We start from the raw sequence: 17,932 nt of genomic DNA, 5'->3' as shown, positions 1-17,932 counted from the left end.
TAGACAAAGGCCATACTACATTATATAACTTGTAGGTTTACCTCCTTTTTAGACAAAGGCCATAATACTAATCTGAGAATTACATTTATGTGAACTCTGTGAAGATAGGTGAAGCCTGCCGGCCTAGTCAGATAGAATTTTGTAGATAATTCTCTCATTTGTAAATATTAATATAAGCCACAAGCCTGTTCTCTTAAATGGGGAAAAATGGTGTTAAATGTGGAACTGCAAAAATGTAACCGTGCACTCTGCTGTAACAAAGCTGAGAAGTTTGATGTCAAAACTCGGAGCCAAGATGTCTAGATAAAGAATACAAAAACCAGGAAAGCCGCTGAGTAGAATGCAGTTACTAAATTTCATCCAATTCGAAACGAAAGTGACACCATCAACGTTCATTAACGCTTTTATTAAACAAAAATCACATGCGTTTTCGTCCCTTACTGCAGGACTTCCTCAGATAAAATGAAATAAAAACTTTCAGCTTTTTATATTATAATTACAATCAATCAACCTATGAAATACCATCTCTTTATTTCAAATGAACCAGCCAATTTCCTTTCTTACCTCATTAATATTAAATTCAGATTTACAAATGAAAAGTTATGCGTATGTTGTATTGTAAAATAAATGAAACAAATTTAATTATTGATTTTTATGTGAGTAATTTTTTATACATAAACTTAACATTATAATGATTAATTCATTGGGAATAAAGAGATTGGATGAAATTTAGTAACTGCATTCTACTCAGCGGCTTTCCTGGTTTTTGTATTCTTGGTTTATATTTTGGATAGCCACACTATTTTGTTGGTTGATGTCTAGATAAAGGCATTCTGCCTATTGTTTTGACGCCAGAGTTAATGGCTGGAATTTGCATGTATAATTTCTTTTCTTGCCCTGGCTCCTGACCAGCTGGAAAATCAAAAGGGCTATTAACCTCTGAGAATCTGTTAGCCTGGGAACCAGAAAGAAATGCTGCAATCTGAAATGAATCAGTGGTACTGTGTTATCACTTTAAGGACAGAAAGAAAGAGTATTTGTCTTGAGAACATCAGCTCACCACTCTGCCTGTGTCTATACGCAAGTAGGATTTTAGAACTGTGTTTTCTCTTAGATATAGCTAGGAAATAGGAAAATTAGACTAGTTTGTTTTTCTGTGATGTCAGAACTTTTCTACTGTAGTATTTTAAGTATTTCTCAGTGATCTCTGAACTCTTGACTAGCACTGTGTACTACGAAGTATTGTCTTGTATATTTTTAAACCTTTCAACTGTGGCTGTTTTCTGTAGAGATAATTTAAGTTCTAAGAGTACACTGCATGTATATAGCGATACTGTACCAAGTCACTCCAAATAAGTCTTGACTGTTTGGTTGCACTTACCATTTGGATAATATTGCAAAGTATAATTGGACGCCCCTTCACAACGGCCTGTGAGTAGCCGATAAATATTAGCTGGGTGGTGGCAGTGATTTCTACCGTATAGTCTACGTAAAAAGGGCACGGCTGGAGAACCTGCACCAGACTTCCCCAGGAGTGTCTGTGTGGTTGTATAAACACTTATCTCAAAGTGTGTGTGTGTGTCAGCTACTTGGGCAGGGACATGAACCACTGGTTGGACAGAGAGGGTGCTGGAGGTTTTAGCTTGCCCACTAGGCAGAGATCTGGACCCTATAGCTGTGCCAGTGATGAGTCTTATTGGGGACCTGGAGAGAAAGGTGGGAAACCAGCCCCAAGACTGACTGTGATCTCTGTGTGCTCTTAAGGGAAACTGTACTTTACTGTGCATTTCTTATCCTTTCCCTATATGGACACCCCTCAATGGTGTTAGTGGTGAGGACTGAGGCTCCTTGATTGCTGGGCAAGTGCACGGACGTCACAAACTCATCCAATCATCATGACTGTCAGAAGGCAAATGGCCACAACAATAACAAAAATACAGAGGATGTATATCTGGTCTACTCACATGTTTGCAAAGAATCTCACACTGCCAAATAACAAAATAATACATGGCTGTGGATGACACAGGAGGGTAAGTCGCTCTTAAAATTTCATGCAGAGGGCTCTATCCCCTGTACTCCTTTACCTAAAATAATCTACTCCAAGGCTGCACAACACTGAGTTATGTTATGAATTTTCAGAAAAGACCTTGCTATACAGTCTTGATTAATTAACCAAATGTTGTAATAAAATCCAAAAAGAAAACCAATGAATGGCATGCAAAGTGCAGTCATCACAAAGATTGCTATCAACAAGCCTGCCTGAGGACTCTTGCACATTTTTTACCCAACAAAGGACTTGTACCGCTGACACACAGACAAATACATGGAGTATGTGTGCCAACTCCACTTTTTAGCTGTTATGATTTCTAATGTGTGGAATGCTGGGTAAACTCAAAGCATACAAAAATGTCTCTACAACATTCCATATTTTATTTAATGCTGGTTTTGCTAAAAGTATAAGCAGACTTGACATAATAGATGTTTAAGCAATAGTATTACTTTTTCATGTGAAATTTTTGTATGTGGAGAACAATCTTTCCAAATTCAGTACTGAGGTTATGGTGTAGGCAGATTCCCTTTACACCCAGATGTCTTGATGTTGGTCACGGCAACTGCTGGCTTCAGGAGGGGGAAGAAATTCTCTGATAGTTGGAAATTCCTGTTGTGGAAGCCCTTGGCTGGCCCATCAGTTATGACTGCAAAACAACCTTAATACTTTCTTGCCACAAAAGACAGAAGCCCGCTAGCAGATCCCCAAGGTCAAGGGCCTAAGCTCAAAAATTCCAGATTATGTATGGAGGAGGAAGGAGCAGCCTGTAACTAGAAAGGAGAATAACCACAACAACCCCATGGACAAGAGGGGGAGGAGGGATGGAAGGAAAGAACACTGCAACAGTGAATACACTCAAACATTCTAAATTTACTGCATGTGTACACAACTGTATTATGTTCTTTGTGTTTCACTGTTTCAGTCCTAACTCCCAAAGCTGACAGGAGGGTAGATTTAATGATTAGGGATAGAAAAGGATGCCCTGCAAGACGGCAGTGGCAAACCCTGCTCTGGACCTGAAGGCTGAAAGGTGATAATGTTTGGTGAAGGTATGCACAGAGGACCAAGTAGTGCTTTCCAAAATGTCCTTAGTGGCCATCCCAGCAGTAGCCCTAGTAGATTGTGCCCTCACACAGTCTGGAGACTTTTCTATGATGGCTATAGCAAAACAAGATACAGTGGGAGATCCATTTGGAGATTGTTTAGAAACCGGTCTCCCCTCACAGCTACAGGCAAAGGCCACAAAAAGCTAGCCAGACTTCCTGACATTCTTTGTTCTGTCCAAACATTAAAGCAGTTGCCTATACACAGTCAGAGTATGGAGGTTTCTTTCACCCTTCTTTTGAGGGTTAGGAAAGATAGGCAAGTGGATAGTCTTGTTTCAAGAGACCTCTAACAATCTTAGGCATAAAGGAAGGGTTGGACCCAAGAGAGTATATGGGTAGAAAGTGAAAGGTTCAACACACTAAGGTCTGAAGTTCTGAAACACTTCTTGATGAATTAATGGCTAGCAGGAAAGACATCTTAAAGGTAAGGAATTTAACTCATTCCCTCCAGTATAGCACTTCTGAGTGCGACCTTTACCTCCCAGTGGGTGTGGCTTGAGCCTTTAAAAAAATGAAGTTGTCACCGACAGTTCTAAAATACTTATTGACAGAGATCAAATATCAGTACAGTTGTATTTGCCATCACATATGCTTCAAGATAAAATATGATACCTTGTATGTAGCATGGTTTTGGAATGAATACAAATATGAGCAAGCAATATTTGACACCTGGAGGCGACAGTAGGAGGTAAATGCAGAAACACCTGGAGGAACATCTTGGCTGTAATGAGTTAATATCTACGGAGGTAGCTGGCTTGAAAGGTGGGAAGCTGAGCTTCTCCAGAAAGAAACTAAGATACCGCATGACAACAGGAGGTTTCCTTGGGATCTAATGTGGATAATGCCTCTCACAACTGTTTTATGAGAGGATGGGAGAAGAGGGGGTTGAGTACGAGCTAAGTTGAAATTGCTGAAGCATAAGTTTTTATAGAGGAATAAGAAAGCCCTTTGGCAAAATGTCCTGATAAGTATGAAAGGATCAGAGGCATCTGAGCTTGCAGAGGGCTCTGTGCCTTTTACCTGCTCGAGAGAAGCAGTGAAGAATCAGTCACTGAGGAAGGGAAACATCCGGAATGCTAGCAATTTTAAGTGAGCTGCAACTACTGCCATACAACTGTTGAACATTCGGGGAGCTATGGTGAAAAAAGGGGCAAAGCCCTGAACTGAAGTGACTGCCCCCCACCAGAAAAGAAGATACCTCCTGGATTGTCTTGTTTATTTTAATAGAAGTACACATCCAGGAGATCAAATACATCCAATCACCTTTCCTCAGTAATGGTAGTATGGGCTGAATTGTGACCATTCAGAACTTTTGAGTGCTTTATAAACAGATTTAGATGACTTAGGTCTAAAATTACCCTGAACTCCCAGTTTTTTCTCTGGCATCAAAAAGAATCTTGAGTAAGTTCTGAACCTTTGCTCGTCTGATCAGGCCTTTTGGATGACTCTTTTTGCCAGCAGCTTCTTGAATTCTAAGGCTGCATCTTTCCTTTGGTGGGGTGGTAAACTGGGAACTTCCTTTGATCATAATGGGGGAGGACGAGAAAAAGGGAATGTAATAGCCTTTGGTAATTACACTCTGCACCCAAACATCTTTGATAATGGATGTCCAGGCTTCTGGGTGCAGAAATCAGTGCTCTCAGACTGCCTCCAGAATGCAGCAGTCTGGCAATCCTTCAGGAGTGCTGGTAAGGCTTCTTGGTAAACGGACCTCTGAAGCCTTGGTTTTGCAGGCCTCCTCTGCTACATGGGCAACATTTATCTTTAGAGCCCGGTGCAGGGAGATCTATCTCTACAGGAGGTCTGGGAAAAACTTTGTGACTTTCAAAAAGTACAGCTGTGTACACTTAACCATAAATGTAGATATTTGAGTGTATTCACTGTTGCAGTCATACTTGGGTCATCTGCCTGCAGGTAGTATTTCTGCTTCGGATGCTGTCGCTTCTTCCATGATGTCAGGGGTATAAAAACAGGCAGCCGATGCCATTACATCAGTTTTTCTTGCCCCAAATGTCAGCAGCCCCCAAATAGGGAGTTAGTATATGGTGAGGAAAACACCACCAGTAAAAAGTAAATACCAATACCAGTAGGAATAGCCATAGAGAGGAGAGATAAAGAGAGAGAGAAAACCAGAGGGCTGGAGGGAGGGAAACCAGGACTGCAACAGTAAATACACTCTAACATCTACATTTATGGTAAATGTACACAACTGTACTATGTTCTTCGTGTTTCACTGTTGCAGTTATCACACTTGGGTTGATTCCCAAAGCTGAGGAAGGGTGGAGGCAGTCAAGAAGAGTTAGGGCTGGTTAGTAAGCCTTCCAAGACTGCTGTAGCAAAACCTGCCCTGGATTTGAAAAAGATAGGCAGGTGCTAATGCTTGGTGAAGGTGTGTACAGAACTCCGGGTAGCAGCTTCTAGTATGTCCCTTGTAGGGACCCCCCTGCGAACTGCTGTAGAGGTAGATGTAGCTCTAGTAGAATGTGCTCTGACCCCATGAGGGGTTGGTTTTCCATGGTGCTTGTAGCAAAAATGGATGTAGTGTGCTAGCCATTTGTATATTTTGTTTTGAAATGGCCTTGCCCACTGCCCCTTTTGCAAAGCTGACTAGCAGCTGGTCAGATTTTCTGAAAGGCTTAGTCCTATCAAGGCAGAACCTGAGCTGTCTATGCACGTCCAAAGAGTGCAGGATCCTTTCCCCTTTACTTTGAGGATTAGGGAAGAAGGTTGGCAAATGGATGGATTGGTTGAGAGCCACACTGGACACCACTTTAGGCAAAGGAAGGGTTATAGTTCTGAGGGAAACCCTGTCAGCATGGAAAATAATGAAGGGTTCCACAGCCATCAGTGCTTGCAACTCAGACACTCTTCTAGCTGAAGTGATGGCTAGAAGCAAGGCTGTTTTCCAAGAGAAGAATTTTAATTCTGCTGAAGCAGCGGGTTCAAAAGGGGGAAGCGTGAGCTTTTCCAGAACAAAGTTAAGGTCCCAAACACTGGTGGGTGCTCTCCTTGGTGGCCTTAAGTTGTTTGCCCCCCTCAGGAACTGTTTGAGGAGAGGGTGACAGAATAGAGGTGGCTCAGTATTGTAATGAGCCGAAATGGCAGAGGCATGGATCTTAACGGAGGAGAAGGATAGGCCTCTGTGTAGTAGTTCTGCTAGGTAATCCAGGATTAGAGGTAAGGAGGCAGTACTGTGTCCTTTCCTTTAGACTGAATCGAAGAACAATACCTTTCCACTTTTCAGCATAGGATTTCCTAGTACTGGACCTTTTGGCTTCAAGGGTGACGCCCAGCACCTGCTTGCTTAGGGTTGCTGGTGGGGTATTTAAGGAATAAGCCAGGCTGAAGGATTTAGGGTTTGCAATTGTGGATGAAAAATCCGTCCCTCCTGTTGAGAAAGCAGGGTTGGGGTTTGGTGCAGGTGCCAGGGTGGCACCATTGTCAGGCTGTGCAGGAGTGGGTACCAGTGCTGGCATGGTCTGTCTGGAGCAATCAAAATTGTCCTTGGCCTGTCTTGTTTTATCTTGAGTAATACTCTTGAGATAAGGGGCAGAGGAGGAAAGGCATAGATTGAGAGATTTTTCCATTGAAAGGATAGGGCATCCACCTTCCAGACCCTGCTGTGAGGGTTCCTGGTGCAGAACTTGCTTAACTGGTGGTTGTCGGAGGAGGCAAAGAGATCCACCTCTGGGGTCCCCCATTTCTGGATTAGAAGGCTGAAGGTGCTGGGCTCCAATTTCCACTCTTGTGGGTCTAGGACATTTCTGCTTAAGTCGTCTGCCAGTGAATTTTGTTTGCCTGGCAGGAATTGAGCTTGTAGATGAACTTGGCTGTCCAAGGCCGTGTTCCACAGGGCCATGGCTAACCTGCAGAGTGGGTAAGAATGGGTTTCCCCCCTGCTTGTGGTGTGGTCTGTTTTTATCAGCAGTTGTCCTGGAAAGAGTAGGTATCTGAAAGCTGTCAGGGCATTCTGTACAGTTAGCATCTTTTTGATTGATGTGCAGGAGAATTTGCCTTGGCCTCCAGTGGCCCTGAATACATTTGCCCGCCAAGTGAGCCCCCCATGCACAATCTGATGAGTCTGTGGTTAGGGTCTGGGTGGCGTGGGGTTGAGTAAAATGCAGTCCCTTGTTGTGGTTGCATGCTTCTGCCCACCACAGGAACTCTGGCCTTAAACAAGGTATGACAGGAATGACTGTTTCCAGGTCCTGAGAATGTTGGCACCACAGATTTATTTTTAAGTACCACTGAAGTTTCCTCATTTGCAGTCTTGCATATGGAATTAGCAGAATAGATGAGGCCATGCACCCTAGGGCTTGCAGTATTTTTCTTGCAGATAGCTGGGTTCTGGTGGCCATTTGTTTGAAGTAGTCTGTCAGACAGACCTGTTTTTCTGAAGTGAGGAATACCATCTGGGAAGTTGTGTCCAAGCTTGCTCCCAGGAATGCAATATTTTGACTGGGTACCAGTTGTGATTTCTTTTCACTGATATTGTACCCCAATGAAGTTAGAAGGCTTTTTACAAATGTCTGGTGCTGAAGCAGCAACTCCTGACTGTCCGCCTGAATCAGGCAGTCGTAAATCTGGATATTTCTCTGCCTGCAGTATGCAATGGCTGGAGCCAGGCATTTTGTGAATACCCTGGGCACAGTAGATAAGCCCAAAGGGAAGTGCAGAGAACTGATAATGCATAGACCCTGCCCTGAAGCGGAGACATTTCCTGCATGACTCCCTTATGGGGATGTGCAGATAGGCTTCTTTTAAGTCTAGGGTGACTAACCAGGTATCCTTGGCTAACATACGGAGAAGCTGTTGCAGGGAAAGCATCTTGAATTTTGGTACCACCAGGAAGGTGTTGAGAATTGAAAGATCCAGAACTGGGCACCAAGAACCCTTTTTTCTGTGTACCAGGAATAGTCTGGAGTAGAATCCATGACCCCTCTGTTCTCTGTACTGGAACAGGCTGAATAGCTCTGATACTGAGCAGGGAAAGTACTTGGTTTTGAGCCTCTGCCCACTGGTTTGGAGGAAGGTCTGGAAACCCGCTTGGGATTGCCAGTGAATGGAAATAAAATTTGTACCCCTGGGTTACAATGTTGAGGACCCATCGGTCCTGAGTGATGGACATCCAGTTTTTTGCATGAAGGGCAAGTTTTCCTCCTAGGGGCACAAGCAATTGGGCAGGGCTGGGATGGGAAGCAGAGTTGAGAAGTCATTGTGAGCTTTTTCCATAAGGGGGTGGCTTACCACTCCCTGTTCTAGGGGTGGGGGTGCTCCACTGTTTAGATCTCTGCATACCCTGAGACTGTAGTCTGGGTGGTTTGTTTCCCTTGGGTCTTGTTTGGGAAGGCCTGGAGGGGGTTGGAAAGGACCAGTGTTTTGAAGGGCAATGCCTACTGAATCCAGGTGGGTGCACTTGTAGGAATTCTCTAACAGTTTGCAAAGATTTAGCCTTTTCTTCCATCTTTTTAAGAACTTCTTCTGCTTTGGTGCTGAACAAAAGGTCCTTATTTAAAGGAGCGTCTAGTAATTTAGATTTGACATGATCAGGCAAGGCCTGCTCCTTCAGCCAAGGATCAGCAGTAGGATTTTTGAAAGGAAACTTGTGAGAATTAGGTACTCTGTAGTACCCATCTGGTTTCCTAGGGGCCGGAGGTAAAGTGTCTGTAGTAAGACTGGATTCCATGAAAACATCATCCACAACATCCAGGACAGGGGGTGTAGCTAATGGCCTGTGCTAAGGCAACTCTAAAAATTCTCTGAGTCTCTTTTGGACTGAGGATAGTCTTGGCATTCCCAATGGAAATGCTCTCTTAAATATGCAAGGGTTCATCAAAAGAGAAATCCTCTGGAGGGGAGGCAGAGGGAATGGATTCCTCTGTATATGAATCCTCACAGGCGGGGGCATGTCTTCATAAACAGAAAGGTCAGAGTCATCGGACTCCTGGTCTGTAGAACCTGAAGGGGACTGGAGTGTGTCTCTTGGCTGGGGAAGGCTGGCTTCCCCTAATCAGCGTAATAAGGTCTTCAGCCATTCTAAGCATTTGTTTTTGTGGCATGGGTGCCTGAGCATGCACTTTGGTCGTCGGTTTTCTAGGCGTAGTGCATACTCTGAGCCTAAGAAACTCGGTAGTTTTGGTTAAAAAAAGTTGTTGGTTTGATTCAAACATCGGTAGTATGAAAAACTCCCTCAGAAGCTGGTGCCTGCACAGCGGCTTCAGACCCATCTAAGGTAGAGACATCCACTGGTTCCATAATCGAAGAAACATCTCGCCGCATTCCGGACTCCGAATGGGTCACAGCAGAGGTCTGTGAATCCACAGAAGCGGGCATCAGGGGCTGCAAAGGTGCCTCACTGAGTACTGGCAGACTGGCGACTAGCTTAACGGAAGCGCCATCAGCAGTTTTGGACCTATGCGGTTCGTCTCGGTCTTTGTTTTTTTGGAAGATCGGTAGTCAGATGGCTTACCAAAACCATTTCAGAATACGGAGATCGAGAGCGAAAGAATTTAGCGGCATAGATAGCCGGACAAATGGTTTGGGTGTTAAACAAGGCACAAAACCGACAGCAAGAAATGCCATGGTCTGGGCCTAAACAGGTGACACAGTAAGAATGAAAATCTCTGTGAGTTATTTGCTTTCCACAGGCAAGACAATTGTTAACTTTTTCTGATATCGGTTAGAGCAAGAAAAAAGGATCCCCAAAGGGGTACTTAGCTTTAGAAGACTTCAGGTTTATTCAACTCGAAAATGAAAAATTCAGGTAGCGGCCGACTGGCACTAGTGAACTGCTTCTGCTTTGGGCTCCTCCTCGGCAAGAATAACTGATGTAATGGTGTTGGCTGCCTGTTTTTATACCCCCTGATGTCACAGAAGAAGCGACAGCATCCAATACAGAAATACTAAGTCTCTGGTATTTAGGCCGACTGAGGGCTACCTGCAGGCAGATTACCCAAGTGTGATGACTACAACAGTGAAACATGAAGAACATCCACATATTCCAACCTCTTTCTGATTCCTGGAAAATGATCTGAAGAAGGCTAAATAGCCGAAAGCGCTTATCGTTTTATCACTATGGAATTTTAATGCTGCTTTTACTTTTTTCATTAAATTTGTTTGCTGTTTGACAAAGGACTCTATTGTGGCGGATTTTTGCAGTGGTGGAATACCAGAGGTTTTCTTCTTTCTTTGCTTTCTTTCTGATTCCTAGAAAAGGTCCTCTGAAGAGTAGAAAAATGTATTTCTATGGCAGAGAGATTTTTCCCTTTCTGCTTGCTGCTGGAAAGTCTCTAACTTTGCGCCCAAACCAAGTTAATCCATCAAAAGAAGCGTTGATAAAGGAGGTCTTGAAATGCTCTTCAAAGTTTCATAATTGCATCCAGGCATGCCTCCAAACTGTTATGACTGAACCTGCAACTCTAGAAACACTCTTTGTAGTGTTGGAGATCAAACGCATGGAGGCATTCAAGAGGGACTGACAGGTGGCCAGTTGAGAAGACAAGCCTGTCTTCTGCAGTCATGGACCTGGACAGGGAGTTGGAAAGCTCCTTAGTAAAGTCCCTCTGAAACTATGTTGTGTGTGTGAAATAATTTAGCAATAGGACAGCAAATGCTACTGATGCATAAATTCGCTTCCAAAGATATTCCTCAGCAAGTTTGTTTTTACTGGCAGTCTCCACCACCACAGCATTGAGAGGAGGGGCCCTTGCACCAGTGGGCACATTCAGACTGCTATAAGGCATCTGTCCAGCTTCTTGGGGATGGGTTTTGCCACATCCAGATCCTTACTTGCCAGACAGGAAATCACATCCACCATTTTGCCCACCTAAGGGAACACCCACAAAGTAGCTGAGACAGTTTCAAAAGCTTTGAGAAACACCGACTCCGCCTCCTCAGAAGGGGCTTTGGTAGATCAACCACCTTTCTGCCTCAGAAGCTCAAAAATCTCCCAGAATGAGACATCCTCAAGGGTGACGTGGAGGACCCCTCCACTTCAAAGACCATGTCTTCTGTTAAGGACTTCTGCAGGGAGTCAATGTGCCTCCTCTTGCACTTTGCTTCCAAGGGGGATAATCCAAAGATTTGGAAATTCTTTGGGAGTCCTGGAAGAGAACTAATTAAACAAGAACACTGTGCTGATGGAAGAGAATGAGCAGGTTCAGGACCCAGGGAAGAAGGTTGCAGAAGGGGAGAACCCGAGGTGAGCAAGGATGTCCTGTTTCCTGATGTGGAGAAAACCCTCTTCACTGCCTCAAAAGCAGAAGCCGAAGGGTATCTTAGAACTACCCCAATAACAGCCGAAGCCACCTGACTAGGACAGCCCTGGAAATCCCTCCAACCTGGTACTGAAGCAGAAGCTGGGACCCTGCTATCTAATGCTGAAGCCCTGATGGAAAGAGATAACTCAGACTCTTGGAACTGAGCCCCTACCCCTGGAACCCGTGCTGAAAATATGGCTTTTAGATCTTTCTGGCTCCAAGAGAGAGGCAGTGTCAGCTGGATCAGAGAAGATATCAGAGTGGAAGAGGACCAAACCTTCAAATCAGACACAGAAAATTCATGAAGCTTCAGATCCAATGCAATCAAAGCCAAGATGTGAACTGGAGTAGGACTAACAATAGGGGTCTGGGACAGTCCAAAGCTCATGGGTTCGATGGGAGACAGACCTGGAAGAACCCTCAACTGAATCTGGGACCTGAGGAATTTCGTCATCATTCTGTCCACATCCGCTTTGGACAGGGTCCTAGTAGACCTGAAGGCTGATGAGGTAGACAGAGGACTCAAAGCCCTACAACAATTGTCCTGAAGGAATGGGCAATGTAATCTTGAAGGTGTCAGTTAACGGGACAATCCAAGTTGCCTTTGAGGAGACTACTTAGAGGAACTGTGAGCTGGATATGAGGCAAAGGTTTTCTGAATTTTAGTAGATGGAGCCAAAGCTGGATCAGAGTGAGGGAATTTTTCAGAGGAATGCTTCATTGGCTCCTTAGATTTTTCAGCTAACTTTTCAGCTGTTGTTTGCCCTTTGTCTCCTTTAGGTTTAATCGGTGGGCTTCTTGACGGAAGGAGAAGCTCCAGACACAGAAGAGAAGGAAAGAACAAAACAAACTTATTAACACTAACATATTCCTTTGTTCTACCAAAGCTCTATGGTTAAGCCCTAAGCAAATCTCAAAATCTACTTTGAGGTGTCCAGCCCTTAGACAATACACACAGACACTGAACAGGCATCAGTGTTAGGGACTTTATGACTGTAGGAAATACACTTTGAATCCAGTGGGCTTGTCCAATAGGACTGCAAGAACAGAAAGCAACAACAAAGAGAAACAAACACAGAATGTCCAATACCAGCAGAGGTAACAAAGGGAGAGGAATACCAGCAATGGTACAAGAGATGCCAGACTTCTAGCATAGTAAAGGAAGAAGGTATGAGGCCTAAACATAAAACATTACCAGATTAAAATAAAAATGTTAATTAGCAAATGAGGAAAAGGTCAAGTAAAGAGTCAAATGACTCTAAGTAAGTGTAGAAAAGAAGATACAAGATCAAAAGCAAAAAATCGATTATCTTCTAGTGCTTGTCCTACTTCAACCACGTCTGAACACTGACAACAGCAAACGAGATCGGAGGTAATACTGGGTTTATAAGGGAAGGAGCTCAAACTACAGATCCTAAGGATGAAAAGTGAAAAAAGTCAGATCAGAAGACTTATCCAAAACCCAATGGTTGAGGAGCAGACGAAAAAGACATCAAATCTAAGGATACCCATTCAGAAGCAACACATCAAATTCAACTTGCAACTGCACAAACCAATACAGCAATAATGTGACCCTTGCTAGAGTCTGTCACATAGCACCACATAACAGTTTTAACAAGGGAACAGTATGAAAGGGCATGCAGTACTGACCTGGCATTTAATTCCTGCTTGACTACAGGTACAAACATCAGGATCACAGTAGAGCCTACAGTCACAACCACACTCCTCTCGTGACAGTCGAATTGCACGCAGCTCTTGCTTCTCCTCAGCATCTATCCGGTTAACACCCGATGCTCTCAGGAGGGCCCGGCGTCTCTTTGTTGGTAAAGGTTGCAGAAAGAAGTAGTCATCAACTTCCACACTGTCGACATCAATGTCATCATCAGAAACATCCTCGAGTGTTAAGCCTTCTGCCTCCTCAGATTCTACTGTGCCATTCTTAGTTAACTGTTTTAGGGAAAAAGTGTGTTACTTGGCAGTTATCCCCATGTTATAAATACACAGTACAAATACCGCTATGTGTGAGCGCATAACACGGACACAAATCACTGAAAATGCACACAATTACTCTGCAAGGCTACTAACTTTTGCTCTAACAGAATAAAACGTGTGTTGACTGTGTAAAGCAATTTTTGATATGGTTAGACATTTCAAATGCTAATGAAAATATGTCAAAAGCATGCTGGGAACACATGGGAGTGCTGTACAGACTTGGCTTTGGTGTCACTACACTGACTGCTACTAAATTACTGTATTTATAAAATGCATTTGAGAGTGCTGTTAGTCTTAAGAATAGACTTTCCTGTAGACTTTTGTAATGATCTATGGCTGACCAGGTGGAAAATGTAATACTCGTAAAGCAGAGATCTGGCCTCAGCTGCAGAATCGACTAAGAAACTGGATTCAGCAGCACAACATGAATGCCACAGCATCCTTTTGTAACCTCTGAGAAACTATACTGCTATAAAATGGGATGTGGTCTTTGCAAGGTGCCGACTTCTGCAAAACACACTATAAAAACATGGATGTGAAAATGCATCACACTGCAACAAGGGTGATCACTACTTGGCATTCTTCAAATCAAATGAGCTACTAAAGGAAGTAGTGAGAAGCCATAGGGAAGTCTTGGGGATCATCTACTGTAGCAGTGTTTCCAGAAGGCTACCAGGGCTGGACCAAAGCAGCTTAAAAAAGGATGCATGTCAGGACTAAAAATCTGCAGCAACATCCCATAGGTGGTAGCATGGAAGGTTAGGTTGCACTGCAATAACATTCTGCCAGTTTGTTCATCCCAGGTGTGGAAAAGGGATCTTCCACAAGGTGGAGAATGACGGCTTAATGGTAAAATTTAATGCTAGCTTGTCCATGTATTTAAGACCTACACTGATATCACTGCAAGTTAGGTGGAATGAAGAGAGTACGGCATAACTTTCAAAATAATTATGACAGCAATAAAAGTACTGAGTAACGCTGAAAAATTGCACAAGGTTCCTCAGATGAAAAATGCAAATGTCTCGTTCGTATAAAAATTAAAATACACCTTAATGAAATAAAATAAATGCAGATTAAGCGCTTTCATCCACTATATAATGTGGACTTCATCAAAATGCATACTACTCCACTCATTACATTTAAATACCCTAAAAAAAGGTGCCAATGGATGTTAAAAGCCAATAAAAACTACTCACTGATTTAAAGTAACTATTTGGGTTCTACATTACAACGTCAAACTCACAGGAGTCCGAACGTTGTAATATCGAACCCACATGTTCGAAATGTGAAAATAGCGAAGCAACGAAACACCAATTTTTTTCCCTGGGAAAAAAATATTGGTGGGCCATTTTTGCGGCTTTGCTATTTCCTCCACTGTGGTGCAATCTCACAGTTGGTATATTTAAGTGGGGGGTGGGAGGTGGAGGGCTTCGCCCCCCACATTAGTTTACATTTAAAGTGTATGTGTTTTTTTTTTATTTGTACCGGAACAGCTATTTTTTTCCCAGGGAAAAATATCGATGCTCTGTGTTTTTGTACTTTTTGGGTTTCGAACTTCCTGGTTCGATATTACATCGTTCGAACTCTTGTGAGTTCAACTATGTAATATAGACCCTCTATTTGAGCTAAAAGCATCAACCCTACATTATACAAAATCATATAAAAAACTATATATAAAAATATTTATATTAACAAATCAATCCAATTAACTTTTTAATGAATCAAAGTGTAAAACCTACATAATAAACTTATAAGCACATAGATCCTAAAAACATAGATCTGACACACAAAACATTGTCAGATCACACCAGAGACCCTAGCACAATGTCATAATCTAGCCTGCAAAATGTACAGTTTTGTACCTACCATAAATGTAGATGTTCGAGTGCTCATACAGCTGCAGTCATTACAGATGGGTTATCCTGCCATCAGGCGGGTCCTTGGTCGGCTGAATTCCAAAGTCTAGGTCCGGCGTCGGTTGTCGTCGCTTCTTCCCTGACGTCAGTGCGGCAGGGGTATAAAAGAGGCAGCCGACGCCATTTTCTTCAGTTTTTCTTGCCCCAGATGTCAGATGCCCCCAGAAGGAAGGCAAAACATAATATCATGCAAACATGCAATGTAGATAAATCAAAAACAGTAGTTGCAAGCAAATACACCATAAAAGAATACCCCAAATAGGTTGTATGATAAAGGTGTTTGTCATAAGGCCTGTCCTAAGAGGGGATGGAGGGAGGGTAACCTGGACTGCAGCTGTATGAGCACTTGAACATCTACATTTATGGTAGGTACAAAACTGTACTATGTTCATCGTGCATAAAGCTGCAGTCATTACAGATGGGTAGAATCCCAAAGCTAAGTAAGGGTGGTAGGCACTAAGTGGAACTAGGAGGGGAGAGGATGCCCTGCAGGACTGCTGTGGCAAAGCCCGCTCTAGATTTTGAGTATAGTGGAAGGTGGTAGTGCTTGGAGAAAGTGTGCACTGAACTCCAAGTAGCTGCTTCCAAAATGTCCTTGGTAGGGACCCCCCCTGAGGAAAGCTGCAGAGGTAGCTGTAGCCCTGGTGGAGTGGGATCTGATGTACAGGCACAGATTTTCCATGAAATGAATAACAAAAGCGTATGCAGTGGGCTATCCATTTTGAAATTGTCTGTTTGGAAATAGCCTTTCCTTGAGCACCTGTAGCATAGGACACAAAGAGCTGCTCAGATTTCCTGAATGACTTTGTTCTGTCCAAGTAATAACGAAGTTGTCTGTGAATGTCCAAGGAATGTAGTAGTCTCTCCCCTTTGTTCTGTGGATTTGGATAAAAGGTAGGTAAATGAATAGTCTGATTCAAAGCTACACTGGATACTACCTTTGGCATGAAGTTAGGGTTGGTTCGTAAGGAAACTCTGTCCTGATGGAAAATTATGAATGGTTGCACAGCCATGAGGGCCTGTAGTTCCAAAACCCTGCGTGCTGAGGTAATAGCCAGAAGGAAGGCTGTTTTCCACGACAAGTATTGTAGCTCTGTTGAAGAAGCCGGCTCAAAGGGAGGCAGGGTCAGCTTTTCCAGTAGGAAGTTGAGGTCCCAAGCTGGGACTGGTGGTTCCTGTGGGGGTTTTATATTTTTTGCCCCTCTGAGGAACTGCCTTAATAGAGGATGTGAGAATAAAGGAGGATCTGTATTGTATTGTGCAGAAATGGCTGAAGCGTGGATCTTGATGGAGGAGAAGGAAAGGCTACTGTTTAACATCTCAGCTAGGTACTGTAAAATTTGAGGTATATTTATTACCCAAGGATTCTGGCCCTTTTCTTGATTCCAGGAACAAAATCATTTCCATTTGGCGGAGTAGGCTTTTCTAGTAGAGGGTCTTCTGGCCTCCAAGATGACATCCTGCACCTCATTGGAGAGGAGAGTCTGTTGGGAAATTAAGGTATTCTCCATGCAGCTAGATTTAGGGTTTTGAGCTGGCTGTGAAGGGTTTTGTAGTTGTGCCGGGGCAACAGAAGAGGGACTGGAGGTAGGATCCATGGTGGTGAGTGTTGTCAGGCTCTTTAGGAGAGGATACCAGTGCTGTTGTTGCCAGTCTGGAGCAATGAGAATCATTTGTGGCCTCTCTGCTCTGGCTTTTAATAGAACTTTGGTCAGTAGAGGAAGAGGCGGGAAGGCATAAACTGTCAATGTTGTCCAATTGAAAGAGAGTGCGTCCACTTTCCAGGCCTGTGGATGATAGGTCCTTGAACAAAATTTTTCCAACTGGTAATTTCTGTGGGTAGCAAATAGATCTATGTCTGGCTGTCCCCATGCCTGAGTTATCTTTGAGAAGACTTGAGGATGCAACTTCCATTCGTGTGGGTCTGTCATATTTCTGCTTAAGTAGTCTGCCAGTGTGTTTTCCTTCTCTGGCAGGAATTGTGCCTGTAGATGAATTTGTAATTCCAGTGCTGTGTTCCATAGGGTCATGGCTTGCCTGCACAGGAGGTATGAATGAGTTCCCTCCTGTTTGTTTATGTACCACATGACTGTGGTGTTGTCTGTCCTTATCAATAGCTGGCCTGGATGCAGTAGGTCTTTGAAGGTCATAAGAGCATTTTGCATGGCTAGCATCTCCTTTTGGTTGATGTGTAGGTGCTTCTCTTTTTGGGACCATTTTCCCTGAATGCACTGATCTGCCATGTGTGCTCCCCAGGCGTAGTCTGAGGCGTCCACTGTGATGATTTGAGTTGCTTGAGGTAAACAGAAAGGGAGACCTGTGTTTCTTTGGCATGCTTGAGCCCACCACAAAAATTCCTTTTGAAGGCATGGAATGAGTGGTATAATTGTTTCCAAGCTGTGGCTGTGTTGAGACCATAAGTTTTTTAGGTACCATTGTAGTTTCCACATATGCAGCTTTGCACATGGGATTAGTAGGATGCAAGATGCCATGAATCCCAGAGCCTGCAGGACTTTCCTTGCAGTTAAGTCTGGTGAAAGTTGCCATTTTGTTGAAGTATTGAGACAGTTGCCCTTGTTTATCTGGCGTGAGGTATGCCATCTGGGTGGT

General features: G+C 43.5%; 1 protein-coding gene across 1 annotated transcript in view; it reads right to left on the bottom strand.

Moving 5' to 3' along the window:
• CSRNP2 (cysteine and serine rich nuclear protein 2) overlaps positions 1-17,932 on the bottom strand; it is a 189,177-nt gene that overhangs the window by 100,890 nt on the left and 70,355 nt on the right. The window contains exon 4 of the mRNA XM_044083453.1: positions 13,065-13,361. Within this exon, the coding sequence (XP_043939388.1) occupies positions 13,065-13,361 (297 nt within the window). The remainder of the gene's footprint in view (positions 1-13,064; positions 13,362-17,932) is intronic.

The sequence above is a fragment of the Protopterus annectens genome, chromosome 9.part0 (assembly GCF_019279795.1).
Source record: "Protopterus annectens isolate FY-2018-M chromosome 9.part0, PAN1.0, whole genome shotgun sequence".
Lineage (NCBI taxonomy): Eukaryota > Metazoa > Chordata > Ceratodontiformes > Protopteridae > Protopterus > Protopterus annectens.
The sequence above is the reverse complement of the archived record's forward strand: the minus strand, read 5'-3'. Positions and strand labels throughout refer to the sequence as shown.